Source organism: Capra hircus, chromosome 9, assembly GCF_001704415.2.
Source record: "Capra hircus breed San Clemente chromosome 9, ASM170441v1, whole genome shotgun sequence".
NCBI classification, from domain to species: domain Eukaryota; kingdom Metazoa; phylum Chordata; class Mammalia; order Artiodactyla; family Bovidae; genus Capra; species Capra hircus.
The window spans coordinates 27,738,957-27,755,605 of record NC_030816.1 but is presented as its reverse complement, the minus strand read 5'-3'; the positions used below and the strand labels follow the sequence as shown (position 1 = coordinate 27,755,605).

General features: G+C 39.5%; 1 protein-coding gene across 2 annotated transcripts in view; it reads left to right on the top strand.

The window, feature by feature from the left end:
• FIG4 (FIG4 phosphoinositide 5-phosphatase) overlaps nucleotides 1-16,649 on the top strand; it is a 167,446-nt gene that overhangs the window by 104,247 nt on the left and 46,550 nt on the right. For both annotated transcript variants that reach the window (XM_005684577.3, XM_018053077.1), the window contains 3 exons: nucleotides 1,752-1,947; nucleotides 2,954-3,036; nucleotides 5,098-5,184. In XM_005684577.3, the coding sequence (XP_005684634.1) occupies nucleotides 1,752-1,947; nucleotides 2,954-3,036; nucleotides 5,098-5,184 (366 nt within the window). The remainder of the gene's footprint in view (nucleotides 1-1,751; nucleotides 1,948-2,953; nucleotides 3,037-5,097; nucleotides 5,185-16,649) is intronic.

Genomic DNA, 16,649 nt, shown 5'->3' with positions numbered 1-16,649 from the left:
CCCATGGACTGTAGCCCGCCAGGCTCCTCCACCCATGGGATTCTCCAGGCACGAATACTGGAGTGGGTTGCCATTTCCTCCTCGAGGGAATGTTTCTGAACCAGGGATAGAACCTGCGCCTCTTATGTCTCCTGCATTGGCAGGTGGGTTCTTTACCACTAGCACCACCTAGGAAGCCCGCTGCATCTATACAGATAGCTTATTTATAGCACTGGGATTATTAAAGCATGTTCGACACCGAAAGTAGAATTTATGGGAATTTCAGCAACACAGTACATTTTACTTAAATTAAATGCTTCGTAGATGGCATAAAGTTAGGTAGCAGATGTTATGTATGTCATTTAATAACTCCACATCCTCTGTTTCCCACAACATAGAAGACTTAGGTAAAAATGTATACTTGTGTTTATTTTTGCTGGCACACGGAGGAAACATTAAAGCAAATGCTCAGACAGAGGACTTAATAGATTTTCTGTGTATTACTTTAACATTGTGTGGGCGATGACTGTTATTTTATTGTATACAGTAGTACGAAGAAGAGAACAAACCATGTTTAAATCTTTATGCTTGGAGACTGGAATGAAACGTGTCCTAGTGTGTGCGTCTCTGTTACTACCGTTGACCTGAGTGATCTCAGTGATAAGAATTCTCCTAGGCCCTGGCCAGACTGTGGATTCTGAGTCCTAATTGTATTTGGGAGTGTGTACAGGGTCTTAATTGGATTCTAACTACATGTGTGATTTATACAATGAGATATATATTGATATTACTATTTCCCAGATACGCCACTTAATGTGGCTTAAATATGTGTCCTGGACCAGGTGCTATGAGGAATTTAAAAGAATTAGTGTACAGTTCTGACATGTATCAACTTTAATTTTTAGTTTCATAAAGTCAGAAATGAATTTATTTTCTCTAATATCTAATAACCCATGGTTAGATAGTATTACTCCTTTCTTTTCTAGAAAATGTAGAATATTGTATTTCAAGTCCCTTGCAGAGAATTTTTTCAAGTAAGAATATTAAATATATTAAATATTTTTCATAAAATCCAAAAATATTACCATACATTTTTTTAATTAAGAAAAAAACAGTATTCTGACTACTCTCAAATTTGGCACTGAAATAAAAGCAAATAATGCGTACTTTTTTCTGTTTCCCCTCATCCACTCTCTATTATTAGAAGACATCGTCAGCAAACATAGTTATTCACTACTTAAATTGTTTTAAAACAGTTTAAAATTGTATTTTATGTTCATCAGTTGCTCATTACTTTGGTACAAGTAATCAGCTGCCACTGTGATTGATAAAAATTCATAGGAAGGCCAGAAATACACATGGATTTGGCTATCGACCCTTTCTTAATGCTTCTACAAGTTATAGGTAATTTCACTAATATCTCAAACATAACAGTCTTCTATTGTACTATAAATTTTGAAAATCCTGATTTCAGTTACCAAAAGGGAAGACACAGTAGCCAAGTGGTAGAAAGGCTTTTCTGCACACTGCAAGCACATACTTGCTTTTTTTCTCTGAATTCATAGCAACACTTAAATTCCTAGAAGGTCAGTTCATGTACATGATAAAATGTTAAACTTTTCCCTTCAGCACAGCTTGAATCCAGACGCTAGCTTCTCACAGTCATTTGCTTAACACTTCTCCAGGACTAAGGCTTTGGGACAGGGTGATACACGGTGAGCACTGAGGGTTCAGTTTACAGATGCTTCACATCCATATTCATCTTTTTAAAGAAATAAGAGCAACAGAGAAGAAGCTGTGTTACAGCGGAAGACAGCCGCCAGTGCCCCGCCGCCGCCCAGCGAGGAGGCGGTGTCCAGCAGCTCGGAAGACGACTCCGGGACCGACCGAGAGGAGGAGGGCTCCGTGTCGCAGCGCTCCACTCCAGTGAAGATGACCGACCTGGGCGACAGTGCCAAAGTGACAGAGGTGAGGGACCCGGGAGAGGCTGCTGTGCAGTGAGGCTCTGGACAAGCAACTCCAGAATCCCGCGTTCAGCTGAAAGGCCGAGAGCGAGGGAGAGTCACGTCACCTCACTCCACCATTCTCATGCGCGGTGTGGGAGGTGCTGCAGAGAGGAATACATTTGGCAAAGATATTACTGAAAATGGTTCCTGAAATTGCTATTTTTGCGTCCACGTGTAACAGTAAATTTCTTGTCACTTCAGAATTCTTAAAGTGAATCCTGTCCCTCTTTGAGCAACCCATCCACTTGAGGTCCATTTGTTCCCTTGCTTAGCACATTACGGGAATGCAGGGTTTGCACCTGGGCCTCACAATCTCTGCCTAATCCCAGTGGGAAGTTCATCCTGTTGAATTTGATATGGATAGTACATTGAGGGAAAACAAAAGGCAAGTGAACAATAGAAAAATCAAATCTAGCTTTAGGGGACTGGATTTCTAGAAAGAGCCAGAAGTCATTTGAGGTAGACATGGCAAATAAAAGGTAATGATATGGGAACTAAATGTGTTATTCTGGGCATTGGCAAAGTGCAGCCTATTGGCCAAAGCAGCTTGCTGCCGTTTTTTCTAAGTAAAGTTTAATTTACAACCAGACTTACCAATTTGTTTATATGTTATCTGTGGTTGCTTTCACCCTGTAACAGCAGAATTACGCTGCTGTGGCAGAGATGATGTGACCCAAAGAACCTAAAGTATTTACTGCCTGACCCTTCACAGAAAATGTTTGCCAACTCTTGCATTATACAAAAGCAATTAGTAATTACCAACTAGTTTTTTATCTAAAATAAACTGTTTTAGTGAAAATGAAATACAGTTTTTAAAAAATCATTAACTTAGAAATGTAATGAATACGTTGAAACATTGTGATGGTTTTTATGGGAAAATTCACAGGGTCGTTTTCTTCGTTTTTGGAAATTATTAACGTGCTAGATGTCTAAGAACTCTTCCTGATTCCCTTATTTTTTGACCCCAGAATGTAGTCCAGCCTATGAAAGAGGTGTATGGAATCAACCTCTCAGATGGCCTCTCAGACGAAGATCTTTCCATTTATTTAAGGTAAGGTATTTTCAAGAGAAATTAAGGACAAATGCAAATTTATTACAATAACTTACATCTAATATAACTTTTAAAATTGAAAGTGATCAGCCATATAGAAGGAAGTGAATTCCACTTGGAATAGTAGCATTTAGGTCAGATTCTGAAACAACTTATATTTGGAGTTAAAAACCCTGCTTACTGCCTGAGACTCTTGGGCCCCTGAATGATAAAAGTTTATGATACTTACACATATTTTCACTGCCCAAATGTAAACTGCAGACTGAAGTTCAAATGCATTTCTGCATTCCTGCATTAACAAATTCTCAAGATCAAGCACCTTCTTACAGAATGAACTTGGGATATTGACAGTTGAGGACTTTGTATTCAATTTAGCTTGGGGTGGGCGGAGGGGGTGGATGTGGCACTGTGGGAGTGGTGACTGAGGAGGAAAAAGGAAGCAGTGATGTACCAATTCAGAGTGTTATAGACTTTTATTAGGAAGATCTAGCTAAAAGGTGGAGATCTACCAAAAGGTATCCATAAGATCACGTACATAAAAATGTGTCTGTGTGTGTTCGCAGAGAAGATTAATAGTTATCAGATTCTCTAAAGAATTCCTCACCCTCAAATCCTCAAAAACCTAAGGATTAAACACCCATTTAAACACCCCCTCAACCTAGTATTAATATATGTATTAAGAATTCATAATTATTTCAAATGAACATGATCCCACTTATGTAAGTTTGGCTTATGTAAAATGTAATATAAATGATTACTAGTCTTCAGGTCTTTTTTAAGGAGGGTATTTGTTTTGCAGAATCCACTGAACTGATTATTTTTCGCTCTCTACTTCAAGTTAGTAAGATCTGCTGGAGAATATGTAAAATATAGAAATATATAGCATTTCTTAACTGCAGAAGCACTGGTATGACTATGTATCACTGTCCTACTGGAAGTCAACTGAGTCATTCAGAACTCAGCCACACCCTCCTCACTCCTGGACACACAGTGCATTCATAACAGCTGTCACACTCTGTCACTCAACTCAAATAGTTGAAGTAGACCTCTGTAAGCAACATGGTCTAGAAGAATGAATTATCTGGAGTTAGTGACTAATATGACTCTACTTACTGCAGAGAGCATAAGTATACATGTCAATGATGTTCACTCGCTGAAGATGAAAGCTGGACAAGACTAAGCTAATTTAAAAGTTTTTCGTTGCACTGTAATGATTTAATAATTGGTAGTTTCTGAAGCACTTTTCCTGACCTTTAAAAAACCTAGTAAAAACTACAGGCTGCATCCCTGAGGGTCAGATGGATGCATGGAGCACAGGCCACACCTTGGATGGGTGTACTTGAGAAATATCAGGGGCCCATTGCTATAGGCATCCTCTGACCTTGCTGAGCGGGCCTGGGTTGCTCTGGCCCTTAGCTACAAGTCCGGTTTAGTGTGGTGGAGGCTTCTCTGAGGAGGCATGGTGGGCCAGTGAAGCTCAGCAGGTGGTCTCCTCAGCCCCCTGTCTCTGTTGAAAGTACCCTTAGTAGTGGCTGCTGTACGCGTGGGGATTCTTGTGGTCCTGAGGAACCAAGTCCTTGTCCTGGGATCTTAGCAGCGTCCTTGCTTCAGGAGCTGGGTCTCTAGCCTGATCTGCCATTTCCTTGTCATTTATCTCACCCAAGCACCATCCCTCTCCCCTTGTTTCCCTCTGTTTCCTGCTGCAGTCACCCTCAGATCCGCAAGGGCTTACGATCATCTTTCTGGCCTCAGGAACATTTGGCTCAGGTTCTATACCACGTTTGAGTAAACAGAATGCAACAAAGTAAATGTTTTCTTTCATTTTTATAGCCATGGTTATGACTTAAACTGTAAGCATTTCCCCCTCCTCTATTCTCATAAACCCACTCTAACATCAGGCATCATTTATAAACCGAGTCTTGTGTCACATGGGGTCCTCTGTGTGCTTTTCTGATAGAAGTATATTACTGTCATTCGAACACCCGTACAGTTTGTGTCATCTGCTGAATTTGTGGCAGGTAGTTCCTTTAGCTTACTTTTTTTACACATTGTAATTTGTAGATTTGTGCAGCTGGGGCAGAGTCAACATAAACAAGACAAGAGCAGCCAGCAGTTCTGTTCCAGGTGCCCAGATGGAGTTATAAAATTGTAAGTACTAGATTAGACCTTGTAAAAATAATCTTTGTATTCATGCCTTTAAGACTTTGTAAGAGAAATATTGTGACCAAATTAGTATAAGCACTAAAGCATCTCCTCCTGGTATCCTGGTGGAGGAGAACTGGGAATCTACGGGCATGCGGAAGAGGCTGGCAGCCTGACCTGTGCTTGAAATGCGCCCTTTAGAAATGGGATTGAAGTCGCTGGGCCCTACAGTGGGTAGGGCCAGGATGGAAAAAACAGATCTGACCCTGGAGACAAGCTCCTCAAGTTCACTGCCAGACCCCTGAGGGCAGGAGTGGTTTTTCTTTTCTAGCACGGTATCTTCACCAGTTCTTTTAACTTGCTGTTTAGTAAATTAAATAAACACTCTGACACTTTAGGGGTTTTTTACCTTGAGCAAGTAATTTTAAGTTCTGTGTGGCTCAGTTTCTTTATCTGCAAATGTGATAATAATTCCTGCTTCATGGGAGGGTGGTGACACTTTCACTGAGATAATGCATGCAAAGTGCTTAGATCCATGTCGGAAATATGTTCTCATTACATTGTGATCATCACCATCGTCACATTCTTCTTTGTATTTATCATTGTTCTCTGCTTTTGGGGACCAAACAAAGCGGAGGTTGTGACCAGGAGTAGCTCCCTGATGCCGTGTGCTCAGCTGAGTTTCTTTTATGAAAATGGGTCACTGTGGTGATTAAGTGAGGTGGAATATGTAATGTGTCTAGATCAGTGTCTGGCATAGAGTTGACATTTAGTAAATGTTCTCTTCCCTTTTCTTAGTCCAACTTTATCAGTTAGTTTAATAAACCATTGATACTGATTGCCTGACTTCTGTCTGTACTATATCTGTGTGTTTCTGATTGTTAAGAGGCTACTGTAGTGATCCAGGCAAAGACTGGTGGCTTAGAGAGTAGTGGCTGGGAGAATTTTGGAAATGAGATGAATCTAGGAAATGTCTGGGAAGTAAAATAGAGAGGAGTTGGATATGGAAAAAAGGCCTTACCAAGGATGGTCGTTAGGATTTTTGGTTTGTGCCGTAGGTTTGATTGATTGATTCATTCATTCATTTACTTAGCAAATAGGTACTTAATACCTATTAGGACCTGCCATTTATCAAGGTAAAGAGCACTGTAGGAGAACCCCATTTGCCTTTCAAGGGGGAACCAAAGTGGCCATGTTTAGGAAGCAGTTGGATCAACTGATCTGAACTCAGACAAGAGGCTCTGGGATTGTGAATGCATACTGATGATACCTGAAGCCATTGGTCAAAGATGACACCACTTAAGAGAATAACAGACTGAGATGATCTACACGTGAGCCCTAAGGGGGTCTGGGTTTAACACTGGCTCCCCTGTCCATGGGATTTTCCAGGCAAGAGTACTGGAGTGGGGTGCCATTGCCTTCTCCAGAGAAGAGACACAGAGATGGCTAGTCCAGAGAAGGGGAAGGAAAACCAAGATTATTTTATCACAGCCTCCAAAAGGTCTATTTATCCCTTCTTTCTCTCCTCTGTCACTATTTTTTTTTTTTCTCTTTTTAAAAACATAAGAGCTCATTAACTTAGAAACAGGTTTTCCTTCTTAGGTCTAGTTAGCATACGGAAGTATGAGCTCCCAAATGAGCTGATATTAGAGGGGGCCAAAGAGGGAAAAGTATTTAAATGTGTTGGTAAAGTAAGAGACTCTGTTATCAAACTGTATTATTTGAATTGATTCTTCCATTTAAATAGTATAGCACAATTTAGGAGGAGCAGATACTGAAGGGAATATAGCATACAAGATAAAAGAAAAACATCTTCCCATTTCCTTCAACATTGTGTCTACTTTGATCTGTAACTGGTCTTGCTGATGAGTTATTTTTAAATTCTTTTTCTTACAGTATTTAGTATTTGCTTTTCTGAGTCTTAGCACAGATTAAAAAAAAAAAACCATGTGAATCTCGAATTTTGTTAACCTTTTCCACTTAATTAGTAAAGAATCTAACATGAGTATCTTTGCACAGTGTCTTCAGCAGGATAACAAAGAGCTTGGTAGGCTTTGTATTATGTTGTCATGGCAACTGCTCAAGAGTGTTGTTTTTTGGGGTGTGTGTGTGTGTGCATGTGGCGTGTGCACTTGCTTTAAATTGAAACTCTAACTAGGTTCTTAAAATGTCAGCTATTCAATTTTAGATTTTTAAAGCTGTGCCAAAACCAAGAGAAATTAGATTTATGTGAGATGGTCCAAATCCTCATCTTGTTATGGTTCAGGTTCTAGTATATTTTAAAATATAGCAAGTTTTTTTAACTTTATGTACATTTGTGTCTACTGATTTCTGGATAATTCATAATCTTTATCAGTTTGTCTTGAAATTATGAGGCAAACAAGTACTCTTTTTCTAAATGAGGTATGTAACAACCAATGTAAAATATATTGACAGTGATCAGCTGGCAAGGAGCCAGTAGGCCAGGAGCTCCTGAAGCAGAGGTATGGAAAACTGGATGGAGGAGCTGGACATGGTCGCCCGTGCTCTTGCGGGACATTTCTTAGGAGCGGATCTTAAACCCCAGACTGGTCAGTGTCTGCACTGTCAGCCCAAACACTCAGTTATATCCTCTTTGAGCGTGACCCCTCCCTTTGACTCATGCCACTCCCTCAGTGTGTGGGTGCTGATTAGGGAAAAACGACATCAGGCCACACTTCCTGAGCAGTGTGTGATGGGCACTGTTCTAAGTACCTTAACCTGTATCAACGCAATTCTCACAATAACTCTAGGAAGTAGGTCTTAACTATCGTCTTCATTTTACAGATGGGGAAACCCCACAGAGAAGTTATCTAACTTGCCCAAGGTCAAACAGCAACTGACATTCCAACCCAGACGAACTGGCTGTCTATCACTAAGCTGTAAATGCCTAGTGTTACCAACTGCTTTTATAACCACAGCGGTAAAAATACTGGATTATTAGTGTGAACAGCCTTTATTTTGATCCTCTGACATGATCTGGGTTATAGGCGGCTCCAGATGCAAACATAGTGTTTCTGCCCTGTTGAGCTTGAACTTTTTTTTTTTTTTATAATATTTAAAGAGAATATGCCTTTATTCTTTTCCTGGTCCCGAGCCTATTGTCTCAAATGTAGACTTGCTTCCTGGGCAGGCACACTTTGCTTGATTCATAACATGGTATGGAGGTTAAGACGTTCTGGGAACAGTGTTACTGCTCTTTAGGGTTATTGCCATCCTAAGTTGTAAGTTCCCCTGCTGCCTCTTGAATTGTAGCTAAATTGAGTGCTCTGTAAATGTCTGTTGAAATGTGCTGACTCTCACCCCCGCCTCCATTACTATCCGAGCATGCGTGGGGCGCCATGAGCATCTCTCACGGCCCACCTTATCCATCTTTGATCACTTTAGTTCTTCCCCTATTCTGCTTCCTGCTCATAAACCCTCTGCCCTCTCCTGTTTGTTTCCCTACTACCTTCTAATAGAGGAAAAGAGTGAACACATCAAGGGTTTAGCGTTTTTTTTCCTCTCTGTCCTGCTTCCACTTGCACCTGTGACCAGACGCAGAGTGAGACAGGCCTGCAGGGAAGAACTTGCTGAGCCCAGGCAGGTGGGGCACTGTATTCAGGACCACCCTGCCCTCATTGTACACTCCCAGTTCTCAGCACTTTTTAACTAAGCAATATATGCCAATCGGTGGAGATTAAGAAGAACATGAACATGTGTATTATTAGTGCCTACTATTCCATGGCTCACCTATTCCAGGTGTATGTCTCACTTGTTTAAACATTTGTCTCTAAGAAATGGTTCACAATGTAATACGTAGAGTTTGGTAAAAACTGTCTAATTTAGGATCCTTCCAATGGCGGATGAGCTAAATAACTGTCTACTGTATTAGGACCATAGGTTGAATTTATTTGCTAAGAACATCTCACAATAAACAGCATCTGCTGACCTTAGAGGGAATGCCCCTGGGTTTCAGCTTTGGCTAGGGGATCCTCTCACTCATGAGAGGATGCTCTTACACAGAGTCAGGGCATGTTTTCACACCCATGAAGTTAGCGTGACACTAGGCTGTGCTTAGCTCAACTTTGTTGACTTTCCATGGTGTCACGTTCAATGCTGTGTCTCTATACACATGTCACTCCAGGGTTCCCACGCCACCGTTGATTTCATCTAGTCCTCTGCAGATAATACTCTCATCTCCACTGCAGGCTAAAAAAGTGTTTAATGGGCCACTCCTGTTATCTTTTCCAAACACCCAGGGGTGCAGTCTTTAAAGGTTTAAGGATGAGAGCAGCTGGGAAGCAGTGATCAATGATTAGCAGCTAGTTCGCTCCATGGGAGGGAGATGATGGCGACAGCAGCTCCTCAGCCCAAGGAAACTAGGCTGTGACCTTTCCTCTCACCCCAGAAACTACCCCAGAAGTCTTTCTTTCTCTTTGACTCTGGCCTTTATTTTTCTCTCTTTAACCCTCTCTGGCTTTTTTATATATACTTTTCTAATTATCTCTTTCTGCTTCCCCCTAACCCCCTGTTTATTTTACCTCCCTCTCTTTCTCCCTCTTTTTTCCTTTGCCATCCCCTCTCCAACCCCTCCGGTATTTTTAACTCTGTTTAGTTTTTAAAATACAGTAGTCTCTCCAAAACACAAATCTCTTTCCTGTATTTTAAGATAGTGCTTTTCAGATTGTAATTCTAGACTCATTAGTGGGCTATGAAATTAATTTAGTAGGCTTCCACACAACAAAATGAAAAGAAACTGAACTGAGTCCAGTAGAAGGCTCTAGTGCATGGCACAGGGGTTAAGTCTTGTTTCATGAAACTTTATTTCTATACATAAATATAGCATTGTGTACCAATCTGCCATGCAAAATGCATTTCTCACTGTGGATAACAGTCACAGATTGAGTTTATATGAATGCACCTTTTCTGAGACCAAATGAATTATAAATCTTAACTCTGTTCCCATTATCCAGGCACTTAATGAATGTTTGTTGTTTGAATGAAAATGCCTGAATAATTTCTGTTTGGAATAGACAAGAGAGAGATCAGGAAGAAAAGGGATCAGAAAGAGGTGTAAGAGGTTTCTGTGGTGTATCCAAAGTGGGTAAGTAAATGCAGGCTTTGGAAAATACACTCTCATTACTTACAATGAATTGAGCACTGAGATGACCATGCAAAGGAAGGAGGTAGCAGGAAGCTCCAGCTGAAAGTCAAAATGAAAAGCTATTAGATGTATAAAGGAAAGACAGAAAAGTGAACGCCTCTTTGTTTGAATATTATCTATAATAGTACCTGCATTCTGAATATTATCTATTATAGCACCTACATACTATGTTAAACAAGAAAATTTAATGGAACAGGGTGAATTTTTTGAACCTTTCAGAGAAGGCTATCCTGAAAGGTTTCTAGCATATAAGGAGTAATAAATGGAAATTTAATTGTAGGTAATTGTGTAATTAATTTAATGTAGCTAAAATAACTTTGATATTTTAAAAATTTAGTATATTGACTATTTTATTTTGGTGACTGCAAAGCATACCATTTATGGAAATTCTGCAGGTTCACATGAGGCCTTGAGTCTCCACCCTGCCAATATAGATTTTTCTTATTTTCCAAGAACCTAGCTAGTGATTCCATAAGGTAAGATATACTTGTGTGTGTGCTCTGTTGTGTCTGACTCTCTGCCACCCCGTGGACTGTAGCCTGCCAGGCTCCTCTATCCATGGAATTTTCCAGGAAAGAATGCTGGAGTGAGTTGCCTTTTCCTCCTCCAGGGGATCCTCCTGATCCAGGGACCAAACCTGCATCTCCTGCATTGTTAGGCATATTCTTTACCACTGTGCCACCTGGGAAGCCCAAAGCATACTTCTGTAATACAGTAAGGCATTATAGGCACTGTATGCCAGGTTAGGTATATGTACATTAATACACAGTTGAGTGAGAGATAGAGATAGTCTCTGCTTCTGAGGGTTTCCCTGGTGTCAGGAAATTCCAGGTGGTGGGAAGTGCTGTGAAGGTGGGAGGTGGTGTGAAGAGGAAGCTGTGGGAGTGCAAAGAAGAATACAAATCAGATTCCTGGGCAGACTTCCCCCAGGCTAAATTTTAAGGGAAAATGGAGTTACCTGGTTGAAGAAGGCAGAGAGGGCAAAGGTTCAAGACCACACACCACTTTTGGAGACCCATACAGAATTCAGTGTCTAATGCAAGAGGATTTTCAGTGAGGAGGCCAGAGACACAGACCGACAGGAACAGTCAGAAAGAGATGCTAGGTGAGAGAGAGTGACTCTTGTCCTAGAAGCCTGTTTTAATCAGGGATGTGGTAAAAGTTACTGTGGAAATAGCATGGAGAATGGATTGGAGGCCAAGAGAGAAACAGCACATCTATTAGAAACCCCAGGGCAAGAAAGTGATTGGAGCCTGCTTTTGGCTGCTGAAATAAAGGGATTTATTTTGTAAGGGCAGATTCTGCAGGACATGGTACAATTTGGTAACTAATTAGGTGTGAGGAATGTGTTAGAGGCAGGAGTGTTCTACCTATGTTGACTAGATCTGGTCACCAGAATTGGAAATACAAATCCAAGTTTGGGACAATGATAGGATCAGGTGATTGGAGCTCCGGGGGATGGTGAGGGACAGGGAAGATTGGCATGCTGCAGCCCTTGGGGTTGAAAAGAGTCGACACGACTGAACAATTGAACAACAGCAAGAGGTTTTACAGAGATTCAGTGATTTTGTGGGTGTTTTTTTTCTGCTCTTAATTTTAAAAGAAAGTAAGTTAAATTTTGTATCTTTCTTTGATGGGGTCCAAGTTAAATAGATTATTATATGTGCTTTTTAAATGTTTTGGAGATCCATGGTCCTATTAAAGGGGGGGATCCTTCAATTACTGATAGAAATGAAGAATTTAGGGGGTTTAAATGTATTTTTAGCCCTTAGAATACTTATTTTTTTCACATGAACAAGCAGGTTAATCCTGAGGGAACAGATCTGCATATCTGTGGCCACGTGAAGAGTATTACTCATTGGTTTTCTTAGCTCTGCATAAAGAATCACATTTTATAACTGCTTAACCTTTTGTTATTTTGGTAGTTTACCAAATTACCATCAATTCTGTGGATAGAAGGTGAGTGGGATGGTTTTGGGCAGACGGAGTGGTTACTGAGCCTTGTGCCATGTCACCGTGCCTTCCTAACCGCCTTTCCTTTTGCATGATGACAATGTGAGCCCAGGTATGATGTATTCATTGCCCTTGTCTTCTCTGAGCTTCTGCAAGAAGTCTCTCCAGCTAAGATAAAATTTTCGTTCCAATACAAGAAAAAAGCATTTCAATTTTATATTTAAATATAGATCTGTCATCGTATGTGTGACTCAGAACCCTTTGGGGCTTTTACACATGATTTTAAAAATAAAGTACAAATCCCATTAAGTCCTAATTTGTGTTTAGAATCCACCAATAGGCATCAATAGTCTTAATGTTGGATCAGTAATTTTCTGTGTTTAGCATTTTGATATTATTTTTCTTATTGTTTATGAAGAAATTTAAGAAATACTACCATTATGTTTTCAAAATTAAAGGTCCATTCATTTTGTAACCATCCTTCTGTCATCCCTCCCAATTTAATGGGAACAGAAAGTCCTTGAATAAAAAAAAAAGCTGTGGTATTTTAAATCTGAAATTAATTAAAAAAAAAAAAACTCTCAAGTTACTTGAGTGCAAGGCTTACCTGCCTTTGTGTCTGCAGTTCATAGCATAATACCTAGTGTGCAGTAAGCATTAAATACATTAGGAATGAGTAATATTCAGTAGTTTAACTTCTTTAAGGAATGTCATGCAATAGTTAGGTGTGATGGAAAAAAAAAAGAAATGTCAGGGTTAACAAATTGAAGCAGATGGCAAGACAAATGATAAATATTTGTTAGCTTTCATTTCACTATAGTATATTTCCAGTTTTAGATGTAGCAACACAGAGTTCTTGGCAGTTGTCTCATGATTGTCTCAACTGACAAACCATTGATGTTCTTATTAATTCATATGTTAGTAGGACAGGCTAAAATAGGATCATGGTTTTCCTTTTAAGTTTTTTTCAGCTTTATTAAGATAGAATTGACATATAATGTGTGTAAGTTAAAGGTGTACAATGTAATAATTTGATGTATGCATATATGGCAAAATGATTACCATAATAAGGTTAGTTAATGCAGCCATCACTTCACATAGTAACAGTTGTATATGTGTGTGTGTATATGTGGTGAGAACGTTTAAAAATTTACTCTTAGCAACTTTTAAATGTACAAAACAGTATTATTAACTATAGTCACCATGCTGTATATTACGTCTCCAGAAGTTACTTTATAATTAGGAGTTTGTACCTTTGAATACCTTCATCCATTTCCCCTGTCCCTCATCCCCTGCCTCTGGCAGCCACCAATCTGTTTGGGGTTTTTTGGAGGGTAGAGTTGTTTAAGATTCCACATATTAGTGAGATCATATGGTATTTGTCTGACTTACTTCACTTAGCAAATTGCCCTCAAGTTCCATCCACTTAACATAAGGCAAGACTTCCTTTTTTATATATAGCTGAATAATATTCCTTTGTGTTTATATGTAACACATCTTTATCTGTTCATGCATTGATGGACACTGAGGTTGCTTTCCCATCTTGACAACTGTCGCTAATGCTGCAATGAACAGGGGGGTGCATATATCTTTTTGAGTTAGTGTTTTTTGTTTTCTGCAGATAAATAGCCAGAATTGTGATTGCTGGATCATATGGTAGTTCTATTTTTAATTATTAGGGGAACCTTTATATTGTTTTCCATAGTGGTTGTACCAGTTCATGTTCCCACTGTAATGAACAAATGTTCCCTTTTCTCCATGTTCTTGCCAGCACTTGTCATCTCTCCTTTTTGATAATATTCTAATAACTGTGAGGTGAGCTCATCATGGTTTTGGTTTTCATTTCACCGGTGAACCTTTTCACATTCCTGTTGGCCATTTATGCCTTCTTTGGAAAAACATCTATTCACATTCTTTGCCCATATTTTAGTTGGATTGTTTCTTTTTGTTCTGTTCAGTGGTTTGAGTTCCTATATATTTTGGCTGTTAACCCCTTATCAGATACATTGTTTACAAATATTTTCTTCCAGCCCATAGGTTGCCTCTTCGTGATCACTTTTTACAGAAAGTTTTTAGCTGGATTTAGCCCCATTTATTTTTGCTTTTGTTGCTTGTGCTTTTGGTGTCCTATCCATAGCATCATTGACAAGACCAATATCAAGATATTGATATCAATATCAAGTGTTGTATTAAGAAAATGATGGTTTCGGGTCTACATTTACATCTTTAATCCAGTTCTTATTTTGTGTGTGGCATAAGAAAGAGGTCCATTTTCACTTTTTTTGGATGTGAATATCCAGTTTTCCCAGCATTATTTATTGAGGAGATTATTTTTTCTCCATTGAGTATTCTTGGCTCCCTGGTCAAATGTTATTCAGCCATGTATGCATAGGCCAATAGAACAGAATTGAGAGCTCAGGAATAAACCTTTGTGTCAGTTTTTATGCCAGTATGGTTTATTTCTTTCTGGATTGCTTTGGCTGTTTGGGGTCTTTTGTACATTCTTAAAGCTCAAGTGAGCTTCTTGCAGGCAGCATTTCATTGGATCTTCTTCTTTAATTTATTCACCCACTGTATCTTTTGACTGGAGAATTCAATCCATTTACATTTAAAGAAATTATTCCTAGGCAAGGACTTACTATTGCCATTCTGTTCATAATTTTCTGTTTTGTAGATCTTTTGTTCCTTGCTTCCTCTCTTGATATCTTCCTCTGTGATTTGATGACTTTTTATACCAATATACTCAGACTCCTTTACTCAGTCTTTTTTGTGACCACTACAGATTTTTTTTCCTATGGTTCCATGAAACTTACATAAAATGTATTTGTAATATTCTATTTTTAAGGTGATAATAACTTCAGCAGCATACAGAAACTTTGTACTTTTATATCTACCCCACCACCCATTGTGTTTTAGGTTACTGATGATACCATTTACATCTTTTTATTATATACAGTAAGTCCCCTACATTCAAATGAGTTCTGTTCCAAGAGCACATTCCTAAGTCCAGTTTGTTCATAAGTCTGACAGAGTTAGCCTAGAATATCCAAGTAACACAGCAGGGTACGTAGTACTGTACTGTACTAGGTTTATAGTACTTTTCACACAAATACATAAACACAAAAAAGAAAACATTTTTAATCTTACAATACAATACAGTACCTTGAAGACTATAGTAGTATCAGCTACATCACCACTGCTTTTACACTTGCTTCTGGACATCCTGGGCTTGAAATAGTGTATTGCTTAGTATATTCTGTACAGTACTGTACAATAAAGTAGACAAAAGCACAACTACTTGTAGAGGATACATGCACACGACAGTGTACACCAGACACGTGAACTAACTTACATGACTGGACACGCAAATGCACAGTCACATCTTTGAAAGTCTGGCACTTACTGTGCCCAATAACAAATTATTCTAATTATGGTTGTTTTTAATACGTCTTAACATTTAAAGTAGAGTTGCATGCAAATTATGCACCACCAATACAATGTTAGAGAACCTGACTCTGACCATGTGTTTACTATTACCAGTGAGATTTACACATTCATAGGTTTTTGCAGTGTTAAATTAGCATCCTTTTTTTTTTTTTTTCCACTGCCCACCAAGTTCCCTGGCCAGACAGGGCTACCAGCACAGCTCTGCAGATGGAGAGAGCCTCTGGCTGCAATCTTTGATCAGCTGTAGCTGCAAAGAGGAATGTGTTCTGTCAATATCTGAGTGATGGTTACTGTAAACCTGGCCCCCCTTCTCCATGTCTGAGTCTCCATGGTCGAGCCCCACAGATTTCCCCAGTGATCCCTGTGAGGGGAGACCCAAGTGGACTTTCTGGGAAGCACCCTACAGTGCTAGGGGAGCTGAATTTTTACTTTGGGTTCCTTCTTCTCCCCTTTCCCCTACACCCCCCAAAAGCTATAGGCCCAGGGGCCATCTCATGTGGCCCTGTAATTATCCAGAAATGGGCGATGCAGTTGGAGTGTAGACCTTCTTCTTACCTTTGTAATGCTTTCCTTTTTGGTCTCTGTGGGTCCAAGGGGGTGCCCCCACCTCGCCCCCTGGGTTCTGGAATTTTCACATTAGTAACTTGTTTAAGTACCTATCTTGTGAGGGGGAGGACTTTGGGGACAACCTACCTTGACATCTTGATTCATGATTTTCTTATTTTCAGTTCAGACTGCTGAAGCTAAAGAATCCCTTGATCAACATGCCTAGAGTCAAATCATGATTTCTTGATTTCCATTTGCCTGTTGTTTCCAAATACGAGAAACTCTGAAAGTTTTGCCTTGTTTTTATTTTTAACTTACTCTTAGAATCTTACAATTAAAAAAAAAATTATGGCAGTTTGAT